Source organism: Furipterus horrens, unplaced genomic scaffold, assembly GCF_987537825.1.
Source record: "Furipterus horrens unplaced genomic scaffold, mFurHor1.1.pri manual_scaffold_10, whole genome shotgun sequence".
Taxonomy (NCBI): domain Eukaryota; kingdom Metazoa; phylum Chordata; class Mammalia; order Chiroptera; family Furipteridae; genus Furipterus; species Furipterus horrens.
Genome location: NW_028327180.1, coordinates 42,458,679 through 42,477,549, shown reverse-complemented (window position 1 = coordinate 42,477,549; position 18,871 = coordinate 42,458,679). Strand labels below are relative to the sequence as shown.

The window sequence follows — 18,871 nt, the reverse complement described above, 5'->3', positions numbered from 1 at the left end:
GTCTGACCTGTGCTGCAGCTCTGGGTCTCCTACTCCCTGCCACACTCCCTTTGCCTTCTGATGCCTTAAAACTGGGCTCCAGGCCCCGCTGGCCAGAGCCTCTCAGACGCCAAGCTCTGGAAGCTTGACTCAGGACCAAACAGCTCTGGCCTGGGGATTGGGTCCCTCTACCCAGGGTCCCCACGCTGGGGACAGTAAAGGCCAAAGCCTTGATCATGGCAAACCACCTCCATCATCCCTCTGCCCAGGCCTAGGTGCAGAGACAGGCTTTCTCTGCCACCTGAAACCAGTCCCCTGCTCTTCATCTATGGGAGCCAGGCCCTGTGCCTCTCACTGAGCCTCTGCTGACGCACCCCACCCTGCCCCTTGTTGAAGATGAACTCCACCTCTCCATCACCAGCCCAGGTCACCTGGAGCTGGCTTCCCCTTGGCCCATTGCTGGAATCCAGTAACCATGCAGATGAACTGTCCCTGTCCACCAGCAGGACCTATTGGCCTGAAGTGACTGGGCCCTGCCCTGACTAGGCCACCAGCGTCCCTCTTCTCACTCGGGGGGGGGGGGGGGGGGTCTACATCCACTTCAGGGAGTTCCCCAGTCCTCTCACCCTTTACTGAATTAAAGTTTGTAAGTAAATGGTTTTAAAGAAAGAGCTGGCTGATTCTTGAGACAGGGGGTCTAGACTGGCCCCCGCAAGTCTTTTAGTGAACCGGGAACTGCCGCTGCCCCCAACCTCGGCAGTTCATTCCCCACACAGATGACGTCAGCGCTCGTACGGAGGTCGGCCTTGGCGCTTTCCTGCGCCATAGCGCATGCCCTGTTCCGGGTCACGTGATGCCTGTCATGGCCGCCTCCGTAGGCCGGGGCGGCACAAGTGCCGGGTTATTGCTACGGGTAGTAAAAGCTCCCTGGTGGAGCCGATCCGGGGGCTCTTGGGGGTCCGGGGAGACGGTGGTGCCAGCGACAGCCAGAAAGTTCCGGGTGACAGGTACCTGGGACGCGTTTGGGGGCGGGGAGGGCAGCCATAATCCGTCGACTGCCGACCGGACGCTGTGCCTGGCTTACCCAACTGTGTTTTCCAGGCTCGCGCTCAGCTGGGGAGGAAGAAGCCAGCGGCCCCGAGCGGCCCGGGGACGTGTGAGTGGGGGTTCAGGTCCCCCATTCCTCATCCCACGAGGTTTTTCTGTTCCCCACCTTACCCTGCAGCCTCATCCTTGGGTCCCCTCTGCTTCGTCCTGTTTCCCTGTCCGTCAAGCCCAAGCCCGACTTCCTAACCCTAGATTCCACTTGAACCCTGGGCCATCATCCAGTTCGGCATCTACATCCCTATCTGTCTTCAGGGTGAACGTGGTGTTCATAGACCGGTCAGGCCAACGGATTCCGGTGAGAGGCAGAGTCGGGGACAATGTTCTCCACCTGGCCCAGCGCCATGGGGTGGACCTGGAAGGTGGGAGCCAGGCACAGGGAATTTCACAGGCTCTTATCATTCGTTTAAAACACACGAGTCAGATGTTTCCACTGATTAACCCTCCCATTGCTTTCCAGCAGTCCTGGACTAAAATCTAGACTTCTGGCCACAGCCTCATCCTCTGCCAGCTCTTAATGTTAATTCCCACAGCATTTGTTTCTCGAGCATCTATTAGAGGGTCCTAAAACTCTGCCCTCTAGGAGCTTGTATCATCTTTCTGCTTCCCTCTTCTATTTTAGCCACACTGGCTTTCTTGCTATCTCTGAAACTGCCCAAATCATTCCTGCCTCAGGGCCTTTGCATTTGCTACTCCTAGGGTTTGAAGTGATTTTTTGCCAGATCGTCTGGTTTCTTTGCATCCTTTAAGTCGCAATGTAGATGTCATTTTCCGGACAATGTAATCCTCCAGTCTCTCTCATATTCCTGTATTTTATTGTCCTCATAGCACTTCTCACCGTTTTGTTTCCTTTGTCATCTCTCTCTAGAATAAGATCAGAAACCCTGTTTGTCTTGTTCACACATATCTGTTAACCGTCATGGTATTTAGATACAACAGGTATTAAATCAGTATTTGTTGAAGGAAAGATAATAATAGCAGACATTACTTGAAGCATGTTAACACATTAACTGATTGACTCTTCATGACAACTTTATGCAATAGGGGAGATGACCTCATTTTATAGATGAGGAAATTGAGCCCTAGGTGACATAGACCTGGTTCAAGGTGAAGTGGCAAAATTAGATTCAAACCCAGCCAATTTTAGCCCCTAAACCTGTGCTGCTCTTCTATGAATATTAAACACTACTGTGTGCCAGGCAACAATGTACAAAGTAAGTAAGGCTCCTGTCATTTCACACCATTTCAACCTAATAGTAAATATGTAATTATATCATCAACTGAGAAGGGTGGTCTGAAAAAAAAATGTCTGGGGTTATTTGTTGGATAAATGAAATAGGGAGGCTGACTTAATCATTAGAGGGGTGGATGTGTCTGGGGGCTGGGGTGGGTCATGGCAGGCCTACCTCAGATTTTGTTCTTAAATCCAGCAGCTGGCAGTCCAGGGCATAAATTAGAACATGAGTCTGAGAGGCAAGTGGCCTGTGTTCAGATTTTGCCTCTAACCAGCTGTGTGACCCTGAGTGAGTTACTTAGCATCTTCAGTCCTCTGTTTTCTCATCTATAAAATGGGATAATTTACTTCCATCTTGCTGGGTAGCTATGGGAGATTAAACAGAGGTCATGTGTAATGCTTAGTACCTGACATGTGGTTAGTGTGCAGTGACTAGTTGGGACATTCATATTAGATAATCTTGATCTCAAGGGACAGGGATGCTAACAAGGTGGGAAACAAGATTGAGAAAGATGCCAGAGATTACTTGGAGTTTCAAGCTAAGTTTCTCCTCAGGAGACTGGGAAGCTCTGCTGGGTCAGGAGGCTGCCTTGCATCTCCACCCTCCTTGTCTGACCCATCTGGAAGAGAAAGGAGAATTCTGCCCCATCATTCACTTAGATGTCTCTTGAGCATCTACAACATGCCAGGCTCAGTGCCAAGTACAGAAAGAGGAGGACAGATTGACAGGGGACAGGTAGACCCAGAGATTAAGATGGTAACTTCAGATTGATAAATGCTGTATGGAAATTAGTAAAAGTTAACAAGGGAGGACAAGAAACAAGAGACGGGGGACTTGGAGGACAGTTGAGTTGAATTCCTAAATACAAGGTCTGACCATGGGAAGAGTGGCAAGAAGAGCATTCTAGGCCAAGGGTATAGCAAGTGCAAAGGTCCTATGGTGTTGGAGTTGAGCAAGCGGGTCGGTGTGGCTGACGTGGAGTGAGTGAGGCAGTGGGAGTATCACCAGGACTGAGTGGAGGGGTTTGGATTTTATTCTAGCTATGAAAACTCTTTGGAAGGTTTTAGTCCAGGAGGGCCATTATCCCCACACACAGTTCTCAGTCATCAATCAGAAGTTTAGGAGTGTGTCCAGGGACAATCAGAAAACCCCAACTTCTGTATCTTTCAACCTTTATTCTCTGACTCCTTTTCCTAATGCACTAGGTGCTGAGTGAGTCAGTCCCTTCTTCAGGAGCAGAACAAGAGTCAGTCCCTTTTTCAGGCAAGAACACATTTGCCCAGCACAGTGACAGGGTCACAGCAAGGGAATTCAAAGGCCAGGGAACCTGCCTGGCCTTTCCCCTCTCAGCTATACTGAAGTTGAGTCCATGCTATTATTGGTTTCTTGTACTACCCTAGTCCTCAGCTTGCTGGGAAGTCCTTGGGAAATGGGCACCCGGGACATCCCTTTGCAAAACCTATCCACAGCTCGGGAACAGCTACCTGAGTAGATGACAGTAGGACACACACAATGGGTATGCAGGCCTGGGAGGGAGTGATTAGGGCCATGTGGTGGAACATCTTTCACTGGATGGCACTAGCCTGCCCAGGCCACTCACCGGCGCTCCCTTCACTTGCTACCCCTTAGGGGCCTGTGAAGCTTCCTTGGCATGCTCTACCTGCCACGTGTATGTGAGCGAGGACCACCTGGACCTTCTGCCTTCTCCTGATGAGAGGTGAGCAGAGCAGCTCGCTCCCAGCTCTGAGCTTCAGGATTGACTATTGAGCCTTTCTGTTCCCAGTGTCCAGAGGTCCACTGGGCAGTCCCAGCTTTTCCCCCTACTCCAGCTGCTGGCAGGGGCACTGCCCCCTAACCACTGCCCCTGGACTCTCATCCTGCCCCTCCCTGGCCTGAGGTGCCCTCTCTCTGCCCTCAGGACCCTCACCAGCTGCACCATCGTGCCCACTGCTAACCCCTGCCTCCCTTGCCCAGGGAGGATGACATGCTGGACATGGCCCCCCTCCTCCAGGAGAACTCCCGGCTGGGCTGCCAGATCATGCTGACACCGGAGCTGGAAGGGGCTGAATTCACCCTGCCCAAGATCACCAGGAACTTCTATGTGGACGGCCATATCCCCAAGCCGCACTGACACAGACAGCTAGACCATCCTAGGCACCCATGGCCCCAGGGCCAGGACTGGAGGAAAAGCCAAAGTTGCTAGCCCAGCCCAGGGCACGGACAGGCCCGAGAGACATGTTGGAAGCACCAACAAGACCAAATGCTTCAGAGAGATCCCATGTACAGCCTCTGGTGGGAACAGGGCCCTGCTGGGGCGTCCTCTCCAAGCTGCCATTAATCTGAGTGTGGGTAGGGTTGGAATCTAATTAGAGTGATAATAAAACTTTTACAGAACTCCAGCATCTTGAGTGTCCTTGGCAGGGAGGGTGTGCAGCCCCCGGGGTCCACAACTGCATCTTATAGGCCCTTGGCTCTCCCCTCCTACAGCAGTAATGGGGCCAACGGGGAAACTGAGGCAGAGGCCTGGAGGACTAGGCCTGAGATCCTGAGCGCCTGAGCACCCACGTGCTCAGCATGGCAAGGCCCCGCCCCTGCAACCGCGGAGGGATTTGATGGGGTCCAAGCCGCCCTTGGCCACCAGGGGTTGTGCAACCCACCCGAGCAGCAGAGTCAAGCAGAATTGGAAGGGAAAAAAGGGCCAAGGCCGGCCTGAGTAGTAGAAGGTAGTAAGCAGGCTTCCGGCATCAAGCCGACCCACCCAGGTGGGGTTCATTGCCCCCTCTGCCTGAAGTGCCTCCACCCTACACGGTTCACTTCACCCAGGTGGCGCTCATGCGTGGGCCCGCGGGGGCGGGGCAAGTAAGGGAAGGGGGCTGGGCTGGGGCATGATGGAGGCCAAGCCAGCATCGGATCTCTCGGTGATGCTGCGAGAACTCCTGGCGCCATCCTGTCTGGACCCGGAGCCGCTCCCCGGACTCCCCACCCAGCAGACACCAAGCACCCCAAGATGCCTCAGACCTAGCGGCAGGTGCGTTAAGGAGCAGTCCCTTCTCCCAAACTAGCCCAGTGGTCAAAGGGTTGTGACCTCTGATTCCTGGGGTTATTCAGGGGTCACAATGTTAGTTACTGATACTTACAAAGACGAGGTTCTGACCCCCAGGGGTACGTGGGGTCATATATAGTCAGAGGCCATGTAATTGCCCTTGCCCCATGTCTTTGAGGCCTTTGTAGTTGCTTCCCAGGGACAGGGGTGACCACACTGCCCCTTGTCTCCAGGTCCTTCTGGCCTGCACCTCAGGACTCGGTCACCGCCCTGCGCTTCCTTCAAGAAACAGCAGAGGGGCTGGCTCAGCCCCCTGCCCAGGATACCCAGGCCCTGGGGCCCTGCTGGGAGCTGAAGGCCCTGGGGGTGCTGGGACCCCCACCTCTGGCCAGGGATACCAGGGCCATGCTGACCCCAATCAGCCAGCAACGAAGCCGCCTGGGGCCTCCAGGGACTCCCCTGGATCCTTCAGCCCCACCCCAGAAGAGACTCCGGAAGCAGTCAAATCCGCACCAGGGTGCTGAGAAAGTGGACCCTCGGTTCGAGGGAGTGACCCTGAAGTTTCAGATAAAGCCGGATTCCAGCCTACGGATCATACCCAGCTACAGGTAGGAACTGGCCCCAGCAAGGGCGCCCTTCATGCAGTTAATGATAACAGTAGAGGCAGAGGCCTGTGGAAAGGCACTTCCAGGCATGGGCTCACAGTCTCCTGCACCAGCCCTGCAATACAGATGGCCCACCCAGCCTCTGAGCAAGACTGGTGCCAGTCACTGCCCGATGCCACAGCCAGTCATATTCCAGTCTGAGCCTTGGTCTCCTCTGTGTGAGGGGCCTGGCCATACTGAAGGCTGCTGCTACAGTTATTTTTTCCAATAATGATAATAGCTATCATTTGTCAGGAACAACAGTAAGAGGTAACATGCAGCATTTGATGTATATGGATTCACTGAAGCCGTGTAAAGCCTATTTTACAGATTCGGAAACTGAAGCCCTGAATCACTTGTCCAGACTCATGCAGCAAGGGCAGGGAGAAATGAGATTTCAACCTGGCAGGCCGGCTCCAGGCTAACTACCTCTTCAAATTACTACTACTACTACTACTACTACTACTACTGCTACTAATGAAAGACCAAGCCAGGCCTTTCAGACATCAGATGCCTCCTAAAGGATGTCTAATATCTTTTTTTTTTTTTTAATCCTCACCTGAGGACATGCTTATTGATTTTTTTTCTTATTGATTTTAGAGGGAGAGGGAGGGAGGGAAGGGGGAGAGAGAGAGAGGAAAATTGATGTGAGATAGAAACATCGATTGGTTGCCCTTCATATGTACCCCAAACCATGGATTGAACCCGCAACCTTTTGTGTATGCGGTGATACTCCAGCCGACTGAGCTACCCAGTCAGGGCACATCTGATATCTTTTTCTTTTTAAAGACTTTATTTATTTATTCTTAGAGGGAGGGGAGAGGGAGGGAGAGAAACAGCAATGTGTGGTTGCCTCTCACACATCTCCACCCCGGGACCTGGCCCACAACCCAGGCATGTGCCCTGGCTGGAAAGTGAACCAGCCACCTTTTGGTTCGTGGGCCAGCACTCAATCCACTGAGCGACCCAGTCAGGGAATGCTTGATATCTTGATACTAAATCTTCATTTTGGGAGGCTTTCTGGGACAGGGTACAGATCCCTCAATACTAATATGTGGTCTGCTCTCCAGCCTGGCCTGCAGCAGCCGCTCTCAGGGTCCCGCTACCGGCCCCGCTGCGGGCCCTGAGGCCACTCCAGGAGGCAGCGAGACCCTGGGTGAGTCTTGAAGACAGGAGAGCTATAAATATGGGGGAGGGGCAACCTTCTGTCCTCCCTTTCTCCCCATCCTGCTTCCCCATTTAGATCCATCCAGAATGAATCTCAGTGCCCCCCTTCATTCTGTTGAGTCACCCCCACCCCCAGCTTCCTCCTCTGCGGAGCTTTGCCATCTGTCTCCCTTCTTGGCTTTCCCTTTGTCTCAGATCTGGCAATACCAGGGGCTGGCTCAGAGCCAGGTGGCACCTTCACAGAGATCCTCCCAAATCTCTCCACCCCACATGGGCCATCTGAGCTGGGACTCTAGGCCTCTGACTCCTGCCCTTTGGTTTCGACCCCTTCAGGGCCCCGGCGCTGTGCTTCCTGTAGGACCCAGAGAACCCCGCTCTGGAGAGACGCCGAAGATGGGACACCCCTGTGCAATGCCTGTGGTATCAGGTCTGCAGAACAGAGGGGGGAGTTGGGGCGGGGTCCCCAAGTTGGCCTGTGCTAGTTAGCATAGGGTATTAGGAAGGGAAAATACCCACCTGTGATGAAGTTGTTTCCTAGTGTGATTTCTGTGCCCCTGGTGCATCCTGATGTTGGTTTTGTCCCCCACCCCAGGTACAAGAAATACGGCACCCGGTGTACCAGCTGCTGGCTGGTGCCCAGGAAAAATGTCCAGCCCAAGAGGTTATGTGGAAGATGTGGGATGTCCCTGGGCCCCCACCAAGGCCCAACCCAGGAAGGGTAAGCCCTTCCTCACCCAGCCAAGCTTGTCCTGCCTCAGTTTCTCCAGGGAGAGAATGGAAGGCATGGGGAAAGAGCTTGGGCCTTGTGAGCTCGAGCCTGCCTCCTCTCTGCCCTCTCCCCATTCAGGGAGCCCAGGCAGAAGACCCAGGCCTCAAGCCCCAGAGCCACTGCCTCAGGGGGTCACTGGCCCCCTCCTTGGCCCCTGCTCCACTCAGACTTGGCTGAGCACCCCCTCAAGAAATGTTCTCAGTAGTGACACTCATGCTGTTTGTTAATAGTAGAGACAATAACCTCAAGAAATGTTCTCAGTAGTGACACTCATGCTGTTTGTTAATAGTAGAGACAATAAAAAGCAGAACTACTCAGAGGAGGACTGCTGTGACTTGGGGATCCCATCTCATGTGCCCTTAACTGCTGATCCCTCAGCCCCAGAATGTGGGGCAGGCATTTTCTCATTGGGGTTTGGTTCTGAGGGACACACACAGTCCTATATATAAAGGCACCAGCCCCCACAGGGGATTAGCCACTACACACAGAGACAGACAACACAGGTAGAAAGACATACACACACAAGACAGACACATGCATCAACAGATGACACACATAGACACATAATGCTAACACTCACATGAGACACACACATAGAGACAGACCACATACACAAGACTGAAAGATACATGGGTTGGCAGATACCTATCCACTGATACATGATAGACACATGCCGATAGACACAACAGACCACATACATAACAGACACATGTCAGACACATGAAACACATAGATGATACATATTGGCACACAGTGATAGACACAAGTGGGCCCTTTATTTGTCACCTCCACCCCTGCCTACAGAATGTCACCTTCTTGCATTCTTACAGGCACCAGTCCCTGCTGTGTCCCCCTCCCCCTCTTTCAAGATCTCTCTAACTCTGCCAAAAGGTGTCCCCAGCCTGAAGCCAAAAGCCATGTGGGGAAGACATGCCACAGGCAGTGCTCAGCCCTGCCACTATTGCCAGGACACACTGACTCCCAGTGCTTACTGGGAGGAAGGGAGGGAGTTAGGATGGGCAGGACACAGTGAAGGCAGAGGTGGTCCCTGCCTTGGGGTGAGTGAGACTGGCCTGGCCACACACCCCAGAAAGATAAGTCCCTGCAAGGCCCCCTCTGTCTCTCCTGGGTGGGCCTGTATGGAAGGCCTGGGCCCAGATTACTCAGCCCTCATATCTCTGACTCATTTGGTCCCTTCCATGGTGCAGAACACTCTCCCCTCATGACTCCCATAGTTGCTGCCTTCTCACTACTTGGGGAGATGTTCAGCTTTCAAAGAAGCCCTCCTTTACAACCTGGTCTAAAACAGACACCCCACTCCCACCCATGGCAGGCTCAGGTTCAGCTCCTTGCTGGTCTCCTGCTTAGAATGTAACAAAATTTTCAGATCTTTACTTCTCCTTGGTCATCTCTTAATTTTTTAAAAAGATTTTATTTACTTTTAGAGAGAGGGGAAGGGAGGGAGAAAGAGAGGGAGAGAATCATTGATGTGCGCAAGAGAAACATCTATGTATTACCTCTTGCACGCCCCAAACTGGAGACCTGGCATGCAATGCAGGCATGTGCCCTGATTGGGAATCAAACCAGCAACATTTCAGTTTGCAGGCTGGTGCTCAATCCACTGAGCCACACCAGCCAGGGCCCAGGGTCATTTCTTTCACATTCCTCTCCCCCACTGAACCATGACTACAACGGTCCAAGGTTATCGCCACATCTGTGTCCCTCACCATGACAGGCCACCCCAGTGTCCAGCATGGAGAACATCTTCAGGAATACACACTGAGTACATGAAGGTCTCAGACTGCGTCTGCAAACCCCTGGCTATTTTTACTTATTCATTCAACATTTAAAAAATTTTTTTAAATTTATTTTTAGAGAGAGTGGAAAGGAGGGAGAAAGAGAGGGAGAGAAACATCAGTGTGTGGTTGCCTCTCACATGCCCCCAAATGGGGACCTGGCTTGCAACCCAGGCATGTGCCCTGACTGGGAATTGAACTGGCAACCCTTTGCTTCACAGGCCTGCGCTCAGTCCACTGAGCCACACCAGCCAGGGTTATTGAACATTTATTGAGGAACTACTGTATGTCAGCCCCTGGCTGGTTTGGCTCAGTGGATTGAGCATCGGCCTGCGAGCTAAGTGTCGCTGGTTCGATCTTCCAGTCAGGGCACATCAGAGAAGGAAAACTCTGACTCCAAAAAATCTCCGCTGCCTTGCGGCATACCTCTTCAGGGGAAAGGCTAAGGGAGTAAACCCCGACAGAAAATCCGGAGCCGGAGTCCCTAAGGCGGTTTGACGTTGTAGTCAACACCGGCAACTCCTGCGGCGCACCTGAAGCCAAGCTGTATTGACTCCGTCTTTCCCTTGGACCCTTCAGCTGCGAAGAGAGGGGGGGTCTGCTGCATGGGCAACAGCAGACCCTCCATATCACCCTGCCCAGGCTCTGTAGCTTCAGCTTCACTGGAGAGGACACTCCAGCATCATCGCAAGATGTCGATTCAACACGGGAGGAGACAGATACCGTGTCACTCCCGAGTCGGACTGCACAGCCATTCTCGGCGGTGCAGATACTCTTAAGAAGCTACACCATCGTCTCTCGAGACGGACGGCTGCCGACGACGACTGTATGTCAGGTTCCAATGGGGACATTGCATGTTGAATAGAACAAAGATCCCTGCTCTAGTGCAGCCAATGTTCTAGAGTGACAGTAAAGAAATATTCAATTACTGTATATGTTTAATAGAATATCAAGTTGTGATCGGTGCTACAGAGGAAAAAAAAGTATAGAAGGGAGATAAGGAGTTGGGGGCTACCTTAGCCATGGTTCTCAGGAACGCCTCTCTGAGGAGGTGGTGTTTGCATAGACAACCGAAGATAAAGAACTAGCTATGGGACTATTGGGGTGAGGAAACTCCAGGGAGATAGAATGGCAAGAACAAAGTCCCTGTGGCAGGCAGGACTGTGGGGGTGGTGGGGTTCAGAGAAACTCAAGAGAGGCGGGTGGGAGTGGAGAGAGGTGACTGAGTTGGGTCTGCCAGCAGGGGCTGCACCTCGCTTGCCTCTTGTTGCCTTCTGTACTTGGCACCCAGCACTGGCTTGGCCTCTGGCGCCCCCATTTCCTGCTCTCACCTTTGTTCATGACATGTTTTCAAGGCAGCAGATGGGGTTGGAGCTGGAGCTGTCCAGACCTGCTTCCTGCCTGCAGCTCTGTTCCTGCTTTTGAGGGAGGAGAAGACTGAGCAGGCACAGGGAGGAACCCAGCTGTTCTCTCCTTATGCTGTGGAGAGTGACGGGGATAGTAGTGTGCAGTGAGGGTTGCAGATGACACCTTGTGTGTCTGTTCTGGATCATGATGGCCAAATCCAAAGGCAAGTTGGAGGTAAACTGAGGCACTGAATGAAGGAAGCCTTGAGAGTGGGGCAGGGACATCCTGGGGGCTGATACCCACAGCTGCAGGCACTGCCTTCCTTTAATCATCTGATCGAGGCCTCAGGGCAGGGGCCCCATGCCCAAATTCCTGGGAGGGGGCTCCATCTGTCCTAGGAAGGCAGCCTCAGCTTTGCTCGGAACCAGGCCTGGTGAAGCACTAGCTCCCACCCCAAGAGTTAGCTGAATTAGAGGGCAGTGTTGGGCCTAAGAGATAAACAGAAGGAGGAAAGAGCATGGTCCCCACCCTGGCCCAAGGGTCCAGTGAGAGCAGGGAATGGGGAACAGAGAGAAGCTCCAGGTCATACCTGCAAAGACGTCTTGGACTGCCCAACACATAGTATACCTTCAAAAACAAAAAGTTTTTTGAATGGATAATCTATGAGGTTGGGATTCAAATGCCTGGCTGCTTCCACATTGCAGAGACAGACACAGACCCAGAGTCCTTTGTAAAAACTTTATTGGAGGGGCTAGAAAATGGGGGCGATGCCCTGGAGTTGAATACATAAATAAATGAATGAATAAATAGAACAAATAAGCCCACCATATGTGTCTGGGGGTGTCCCCCGGCCTGCGGGGAGAGGGTAGCAGGGTAGCGGGCTCAAGCCTATGTCAGCTGGATGGCAAAGACCTCGCCCCCTGCTGGCGTCTCAGCAGTGCCCTCAGGTTCTGTTCCACCTTGGGCGCTGGCGCCCCCGCCTGTGCCACCGCCCGCACCATTGAGACAGACAGCCTCACCCGAGCTCTCCGCTTCCTGCACGTTATACTCGCCCTTCTTGCAGGCAGTGGACTGCACATAGAAGGCCAGGCCGGCCCCTGCGGCCAGCAGTGCTGCGCCCCCCACCGCACCTCCCACGGCGACCCACAGCCACGGACCTGTGGGGTGGAACCCCTCAAAGAGGGTGGACAAGCTTGGCGGTCCCCCACCCCAGTGGGACGCCAAGCCCCAGCCATCCCTGGTGTTGGTGCGACCCATGACCCATTTTACATGCTACCCCAGCACATGGGGATATAAGCCCCTGGCTAAACAGAGATACCCACAAGTCAACTCTCCTCATCCCCAAAATGATGAGAGTGCATGGGGCCATTGTGTCATTCCTCTACCTCAGAAAGAATCAAGCCTCAGAGTGACAGGAAGTGGGGAAAGGGATCTAGTTAAGGCCCCCCAATCCCATCCTCTGCCCTTGGTCCCTTTCACAGCAACACAGTGGAAGGTGAATTGGACCATATCTCCACCAGGCAGAAACCCTCCCTGCAAATTAATAAGTCACTCCTCACAGCAGTCACAGCCCTGGAGGGTCACTCCCCATGAAGTTCATTCAGCTCCCTCTCGCTCCACCTCCCACCCCCAACCAGCCATCAAAGCTCCACACTTCAAGACACCCCAACTTCTACCCTGGCATCCTTCAGTCTCTTCTGTGAGGACAGAGAGGGGGGCAAGGGTAGGGGCAGGTGTCCCAAGGCTCAGGCCACATCCCCCAGGTGCCACTTACCAGCCACATGCACTGTGATGCGCCGCACATGGCGCCCGTGCGCATTGGTGGCTGCACACTCGTACTCGCCTCCGTGGCTACCTAGGGCGCCTGCCACACTCAGCGTGCTGTTGTTGCTTGACAGGCCTATGTTGAGTGCCCCTGGGGGTGCACGCCAGCTGATCTGGGCAGGGGGCCAGGCCTCCGCGCGGCAGGTCAATGTGAAGTTCCCACCTGGCCGCACGCCTCCTGGAGGTGAGGCAGCCAGCTCAGCCACCACCGGCTGGTCTGCAGGGGACAGGAGATTGTCAGCGCAGACCATGAGGCTGACCAAGTGCCTGGCTTCCGTCCCACCACAATATGAGACCACCCCCGCTTGGACACGCAGGTGAAGATCCTGCCTCCAAGCCCCCTTCCCCTACAATCTGGCTGTAGTAGATGCTAAAATCCCGTGCCCTTCCTCACCGAATGGGGGGTGGCGGAACCAGTGCCAGTGCCCTTCTAACCCAGGAGTTGAAGGGGGCTGGGCTCCTGTTCCCCAGAGTTTTCATTGCCCTCAGGTTTAGGCTGGATCCCTTGCCTCTAAGAACGGGACTGGGGGAGGCGTCCTTGAACTCCCCTGTTCAAGGGGACTGAGGACCCTCTATCTGGTGCTGTCCCCACTCACATTCTACACCCACGGTAATGGTCCGGGCCTCTGTGCCATGTGTGTTGGTGGCCAAGCAGAGGTAGGTGCCTGCATCCAGTCGGGACACGTGCAGCCGCTGAGGCCAGGGGGCACCCTCCCGGGAGCAGCTCACTTGTGGGGAGGGGCGACCCAGAGCCGTGCAGGCCAGCACAGCAGCCTCAGCCCCTTCCAGCCAGGTCTGGTGACTTGGACAGGTGGACTCATCCATTTTCGGAGGTGCTGCAAAGTAGCCATGGGTGGCGTCAGGGAAGGACCGGGCTGGGGCACCCCCTACTCCCACCCGCCTGGGCCACCCTGCTCACACTCCACGTTCACATCCACCATCTTGACCATGGAGCCGTGCCGGTTGGTGGCGTTGCAGGTGTAGATACCAGAAGCAAGTTCACTAGGGATGCCGGGGGCTCTGGCACTAGGGTCTAGGGGTGCCAGTGGCAATAGCATCCCTTCACTGGTGCCCCTGGAGCCAATGCACTCCACTCTTGGCTGCGGCTTCCCATCCACCTCACAAGAAAACAGCCGTGCAGATCCTTCCACCCATGTCCAGTTGCTGGGGCAGCTCAGCTCCTCAAAACTGGGACCATCTGGGGAGCAGAGGATCCCGCGGGGACTCAGAGTCAGGCCAGGGTTACCCAGACATACCCTAACTTACCCCTTGCTGCCCTCACTCACATTCCACAGTGATAGCCACATTTTTGGCTGCAGAGCCTCGAGCATTGGTGGCTTCACAGCGATAGGTGCCTGCGTGCTCCCGGGCCACGCGCAGGAGGCCCTCGATAACCTCGGCCTCCCCAGAGCGCACACAACTCACGTTGGGCGGCGGCACCCCATGTGCCACACAGCTCAGCGAGGCCTCTGTTCCTTCCAGCCATGTAATACTTTCTGGGCAGCTCACACTGTCCAGGGCTGGGGCATCTGGAAAGGGGGGGTGTTGTTGGGTTTGAGAATCATCCTCATGTCCCTAGACCCTCTTTTCTGTTCCAAGGTGGCCATGTAGGGTTAGGAAGGCTGTGCCCTGCACAAGGACACTAAACCAAGGGGCTTTCACACCATCAAGCCATGTGCTGTTTTGGGGCCTCAGGATCTATGAGGGGCACCTTGTTCTGATTCCTGCAAAGCGCCCACAGGACCCTCCTCCAGTCTTTGGCCTAAAAATTGTTAGATGGCTTGGGGCACACACCTTCCTGAGACTCCGCATCCTCACACAACCCTATGGACATGTCTACCCTTCTCCTCCAAGGTCTTCAGGTAATCCGGAACATCGATCTATTTCCTTTCCCAAAATACTCCCCCAAGGCATCCCTCAGACCCTGCTCCTACTCTCCCTGAAAGCTAGACAACCCTAGACACTGAGAGTCTGACAGAGATGCACCCTGTGCACTCCCACTCACACTCCACTGTCAGGGTCACATCCTTGACCGCCTTGCCCTGGACATTGGCCGCGGTGCAGCGGTAAGTGCCAGCAAGCGCGCGAGTGACAGGACCCAGCAGGCCCAGCGCCAGCACCGCCCCGCCGTCGGGCCGGGCGCAGTGCACGGAGGGCGCTGGGTTTCCGCGGGCCTGGCAACGCAGCGCCTGCTCTGGGCCCTCCGGCCACGTCCAGCTCCTGGGACAGTCTGAATCGTCCAGCCGGGGGGCGTCTGCGGGCAGGGGTGTGGGATAGAGATACACACGTGGCCCGTGAGAAAGGCTCCACTTCCACGACACGGCCAGAAACTGGGCAGATCTTTGGAGATCCTGAGGAAGGCGAGAGCTCAACTCACACAGAACCCGCAGTTCGGTGCTCTTGTTCTTGCTCAGAATCTCCCCGTCCACCTCGAGGGTGGCGTCGCAGAAGAACCCGCGTCTGTCGTCGTTCATGGTGGCATTTAGCTGGAGCTGGGCGGGCCGTCCCGGGAAGGCGGCTGGAACTCCGTCCAGAGTGACTAGAGCTCCAGCCCCAGAAGCACAGGTTACCGTCACCATCTTCCCCTCCGGGACGCTGGACTCGCTCAGGGTTACGCGAGGCTCCGGGAAGCCTGGGGGCGGAGCATTTGCCTGGAGTCGATCGACCACACCCCTTATCTGCAGGAACTCTCCTTGGATACCTTGCCCCGCCTCTCGAACTGCTCAGGGTCCGCCCCTTCTCACCCCACCCCTTAAAAGGTAGTCAAGCCATACCCCTCAGGGCGGCTCAGATTCCACCTCTCTCGCTATTCAGTTTGTCCTCCATCTGCACCTCCCCTTCGGTACTACCGGGCCCCGCCCACTCTTTGTCCCGCCTTCGCGCTCCTCTGACTCCATCCCCAAGCCCTAGAGGTCGGGCTTCACTCCCCTTACTGTAGACAGTCACGTTCTCCCGGGTCCCGCGGCTCTCGCCCCCCAGGGTCATGTTGCAGACCAGCTGCCTGGCGCCTTCCTGCTCTGCGCTAGCTGTGGCTGTGGCAGTGGCCCTGAGCGCGTCCCCCTCGAGGGTGATATCAGGACTCAGTCTCTGGTCCCCCAGCGCCAGGTAGACCCGGGCCTCCGAGGCTGGAAACAGCCCGTCCAGGCTGCAGCTCACAGGTCTTTCCGAGCCCACTTCCAACAGTCGGGGGGCAGCGAGGCGCGGGGATTCCGGAGGCAGTGCTGAGAGTCGAAGAAGAGAGCTTGAACGTAAGTACTGAACCCTCAATACGTATGTACTAAGTGCTTTACAAGCACTATCTTATCCTGCTGTCCTCGAGACACAGAGGAAAATAGCTTTCAACTGGTGAGTGTTGGAGTGAGGATTAGAATTCAGATATCTCTTTCTCCAAAATTCTTAAGCACCGGGCGACCCCTCTGCATCCCCTTCTCCCCACACCCACTCACCGAAGGTTCGGAGCTTTCTGGGGGCCGAACTGTTTTCAAACAGCGCCAGGCCGTGGGGCCGCAGGTCCAGCTCCGCGCGGCACGAGAAATTGGCCCCATGGTCCTCCCTCCGCGCCAGTACTGTGGCCGTTAGCACGGCGCCCCTTGCTCGGGGTGGATCGCCGGAGAAGCTGCGGCGGATCAGCTCCTGGGTGCCCCGCAGCAGAGTCATTGTGAGGCTCCCACGAGGCCCAGCGCCAGGGACCCTACAGCTCAGGGTGAAGTTCTCGCCCACAGGCTGCCAGGCAGGCAGTGGCACCAGCTCTACACGATCAGGCCGCTCTGCAAGGGAGGGACGAAGGCTCTTGGAAACGCGGGTCTCAGCTGTAGGTGTAGTGGTACCCAGGGGCCAAGAGGGGAGGGCCTGGGGATACAGAGGACGAAGCTTGAAGGGGAGGGCCTCGTGACCCAGGGGGCGGGGCCTGGAAGGGAAAGTAGTGGAGTAAGCGTGGCTGCTGAGAACTCACGAAAAGTACGAATGAGGCCCCGCGCCTGCAGTGTGCGCCGCGCGCAGCGGAAGAAGCAGACCGGCTGAGTCTCGGGCTCTCGGATGTCCACCAGCTGCCGCGCCAGCCAGCGCAAACCCCTCTGGGTCCCATTCCGGCGCAGCGACGTCTCCAGGCCACCGCGCTCGGGTCGTGGGCAGTTGGTGCTGCAATTCAGCCACAGAGATCCCCCGCGCTCCACGAGCGCCACGCGGGGCTGCAGGTCCGCCCAGAAAGGCTCCTGAGCGACCACTGCCCGGAGAAATGCGGGCTCAGCCTGGAGAGCAACCTCCCTGGCTTCTTAGCGCTCCTATGCCGAGTTAGGGATTCTCGGGGAAGGAGCAGAGGCCGGAGTCAGGAAAGAACTTAGGAGACCCGTGTTCTGCTCAGGCCTCAGGTTTGGGGGGGGGGGGGGGGGGCGCTCCCAGGGTACAAACCTCAAGGGTGTCTCTGGGATATGGCAGCGAAGAGCTCTGGTCTCCAAGGTGCCAATGGGGTGATGGGAAAGCGTGGAGGATGGAGGATGGTGAGAAGAAAGATAGGGTCTTCCACACCCAGCAACGCTGGGAGAAGGGCACCCCAGGTGGAGGGAGGGGAAGGAACTGGTTCTCTGGGTTATCATCTGGAAAGGGGGAGACTGAGGCTGAGATGAGGGCAAAGAAGAGATGAGATGGAATCAAGAATAAGGGAGAATTCTGAACTCGGGTGAAGAACACGAAAAGAGGGCGCGGAACTAGGCTCATGGAAGGAACCGCGGGAACATTGAAGAACTCGGTTGCCAGGGCTCCGGGTGGGAAGGGAACAACGCCGCTGAGTCACGGCAATTAGGGAGGTCGGGTCTTTGCGGGCCGCAAGTGGGTAAGATGCCAATCCGTGGACCGTGGTGCATAGCAAAGCATGAGGCGGTACCCCGGGAAGGGATAATGGCTACATGGGGTCTCTGGTGCGCGAGGTTGGATGCGGAAGAGAACCCAGGATCTCGAAAGGGCGTATGGTAGAGATCTGGGTGAGCAGGAGTCGGGAAGCTGGGTCTCCAATGTGTGTTGGAGGAAGAGATATAGAGAAGAAAGCCCAGGGCTCAAGGTGGGGACAGAAGCGTGGGAGCGAGGCGAGGGCGGAGCCGGGAGGGGCATGTGGCCGCTTCTCCGGTTCGGGAACTCCGCCCCCGCCCTGTCTACCCGGACCCGGGACAGACTCTTACCTGAGAGGCCGATGAGCCCCAGGCCTAAGGCAGCCCAGAGGGCGAGCAGTGCCCGGCACAACCCTGGCGAGGGCCCTGGCATCGCCGCCTCGAGGAAAGTACTGGAGGAGAGAGGAGCTCGATCGCGGAGCTGAGCTCGAGGATGGCGCGGCGGGTGGGGTGTGGAGGAGGCAGAATTGTGTTCTGGGATTGGTTTAACGTTGGTAACTTGGTTTCCAAGGAGGGGGAGGCGGCAGAGGCGACGGGGAGGCGGGAGGGCGAGCGTGCGCCAGGCTCCCCGCCTTGGTGAAGGCTTGCTGGCTGGAGCTAGCGACCCCCGGGGTCTACGCGGAAGCCGGCCCAATGGCCCGGAGCCTTCTGGGGGCGGCCGCCAGCTCCCGCGTCATCCCAGGCGGCGACACAGAGGTCAGGGGGTTGGGGGGATGCTGGGTTGTCCTTCTCAAACTCCCACTCCACCCCTAGTTTAGATGCTGCGATAAATAGCTGGACTGCGAGCTCCGCCCCCGTATTTTGCTCTTCCGCCCAATGCCCCTTGGAATTGATTTGTGGGCCAGGAGAGATTTGGGAAAGAGCAGGATAGGGTAGGCACAGTTCTAGGAGCGGGTATGAGATGCCTCCCTTCTAGACCCTTCCTCTTTTGACCCCGGGGAGCTGAGGATTGCAGCCCTTCCCTTCCCCCTGTCCCTCTCTGGCTCCGCCCCCGCACGCGACAGAGGGGGAAGGGACCAAAGTGCCAGGGAGTTAGGAACACGTGTGCTTGCCCGCAGCTTTCGCGGGCGTCTAAATTAGGGT

At 55.9% G+C, this 18,871-nt stretch overlaps 3 protein-coding genes across 6 annotated transcripts; 2 read left to right on the top strand and 1 right to left on the bottom strand.

The window, feature by feature from the left end:
• The first annotated feature begins 764 nt into the window (after positions 1–764).
• On the top strand, positions 765–4,700 carry FDX2 (ferredoxin 2). 4 transcript variants are annotated; one of them, XM_090289544.1, is made up of 5 exons: positions 765–986; positions 1,081–1,135; positions 1,279–1,381; positions 3,948–4,035; positions 4,293–4,700. In XM_090289544.1, exons 1-5 carry the CDS (start codon positions 811–813, stop codon positions 4,447–4,449), a joined length of 579 nt encoding a protein of 192 aa, XP_090145670.1. In that variant the 5' UTR covers positions 765–810; the 3' UTR covers positions 4,450–4,700. The 4 variants fall into 4 exon arrangements, with proteins under 4 accessions (XP_090145670.1, XP_090145672.1, XP_090145669.1 ...); XM_090289546.1 differs by having other exon boundaries at positions 781–986; positions 1,279–1,445; positions 4,330–4,424; XM_090289543.1 differs by having other exon boundaries at positions 790–986; positions 1,279–1,445.
• A 503-nt stretch (positions 4,701–5,203) lies between these two features.
• On the top strand, positions 5,204–8,062 carry ZGLP1 (zinc finger GATA like protein 1). Its single transcript, XM_090288994.1, has 5 exons — positions 5,204–5,346; positions 5,595–5,969; positions 7,076–7,161; positions 7,506–7,599; positions 7,765–8,062. The coding sequence occupies exons 1-5, from the start codon at positions 5,204–5,206 to the stop codon at positions 7,892–7,894; spliced, it is 828 nt and encodes a 275-aa protein (XP_090145120.1). The 3' UTR covers positions 7,895–8,062.
• A 3,746-nt stretch (positions 8,063–11,808) lies between these two features.
• Positions 11,809–18,235, bottom strand: ICAM5 (intercellular adhesion molecule 5). The gene is made up of 11 exons (XM_090289542.1): positions 18,080–18,235; positions 16,861–17,130; positions 16,355–16,675; positions 15,842–16,129; positions 15,286–15,540; positions 14,914–15,162; positions 14,195–14,437; positions 13,828–14,106; positions 13,505–13,744; positions 12,859–13,125; positions 11,809–12,241 (listed from the first exon to the last, which is right to left on the bottom strand). The coding sequence occupies exons 1-11, from the start codon at positions 18,159–18,161 to the stop codon at positions 11,973–11,975; spliced, it is 2,763 nt and encodes a 920-aa protein (XP_090145668.1). The 5' UTR covers positions 18,162–18,235; the 3' UTR covers positions 11,809–11,972.
• Between the last annotated feature and the right edge of the window lie 636 nt (positions 18,236–18,871).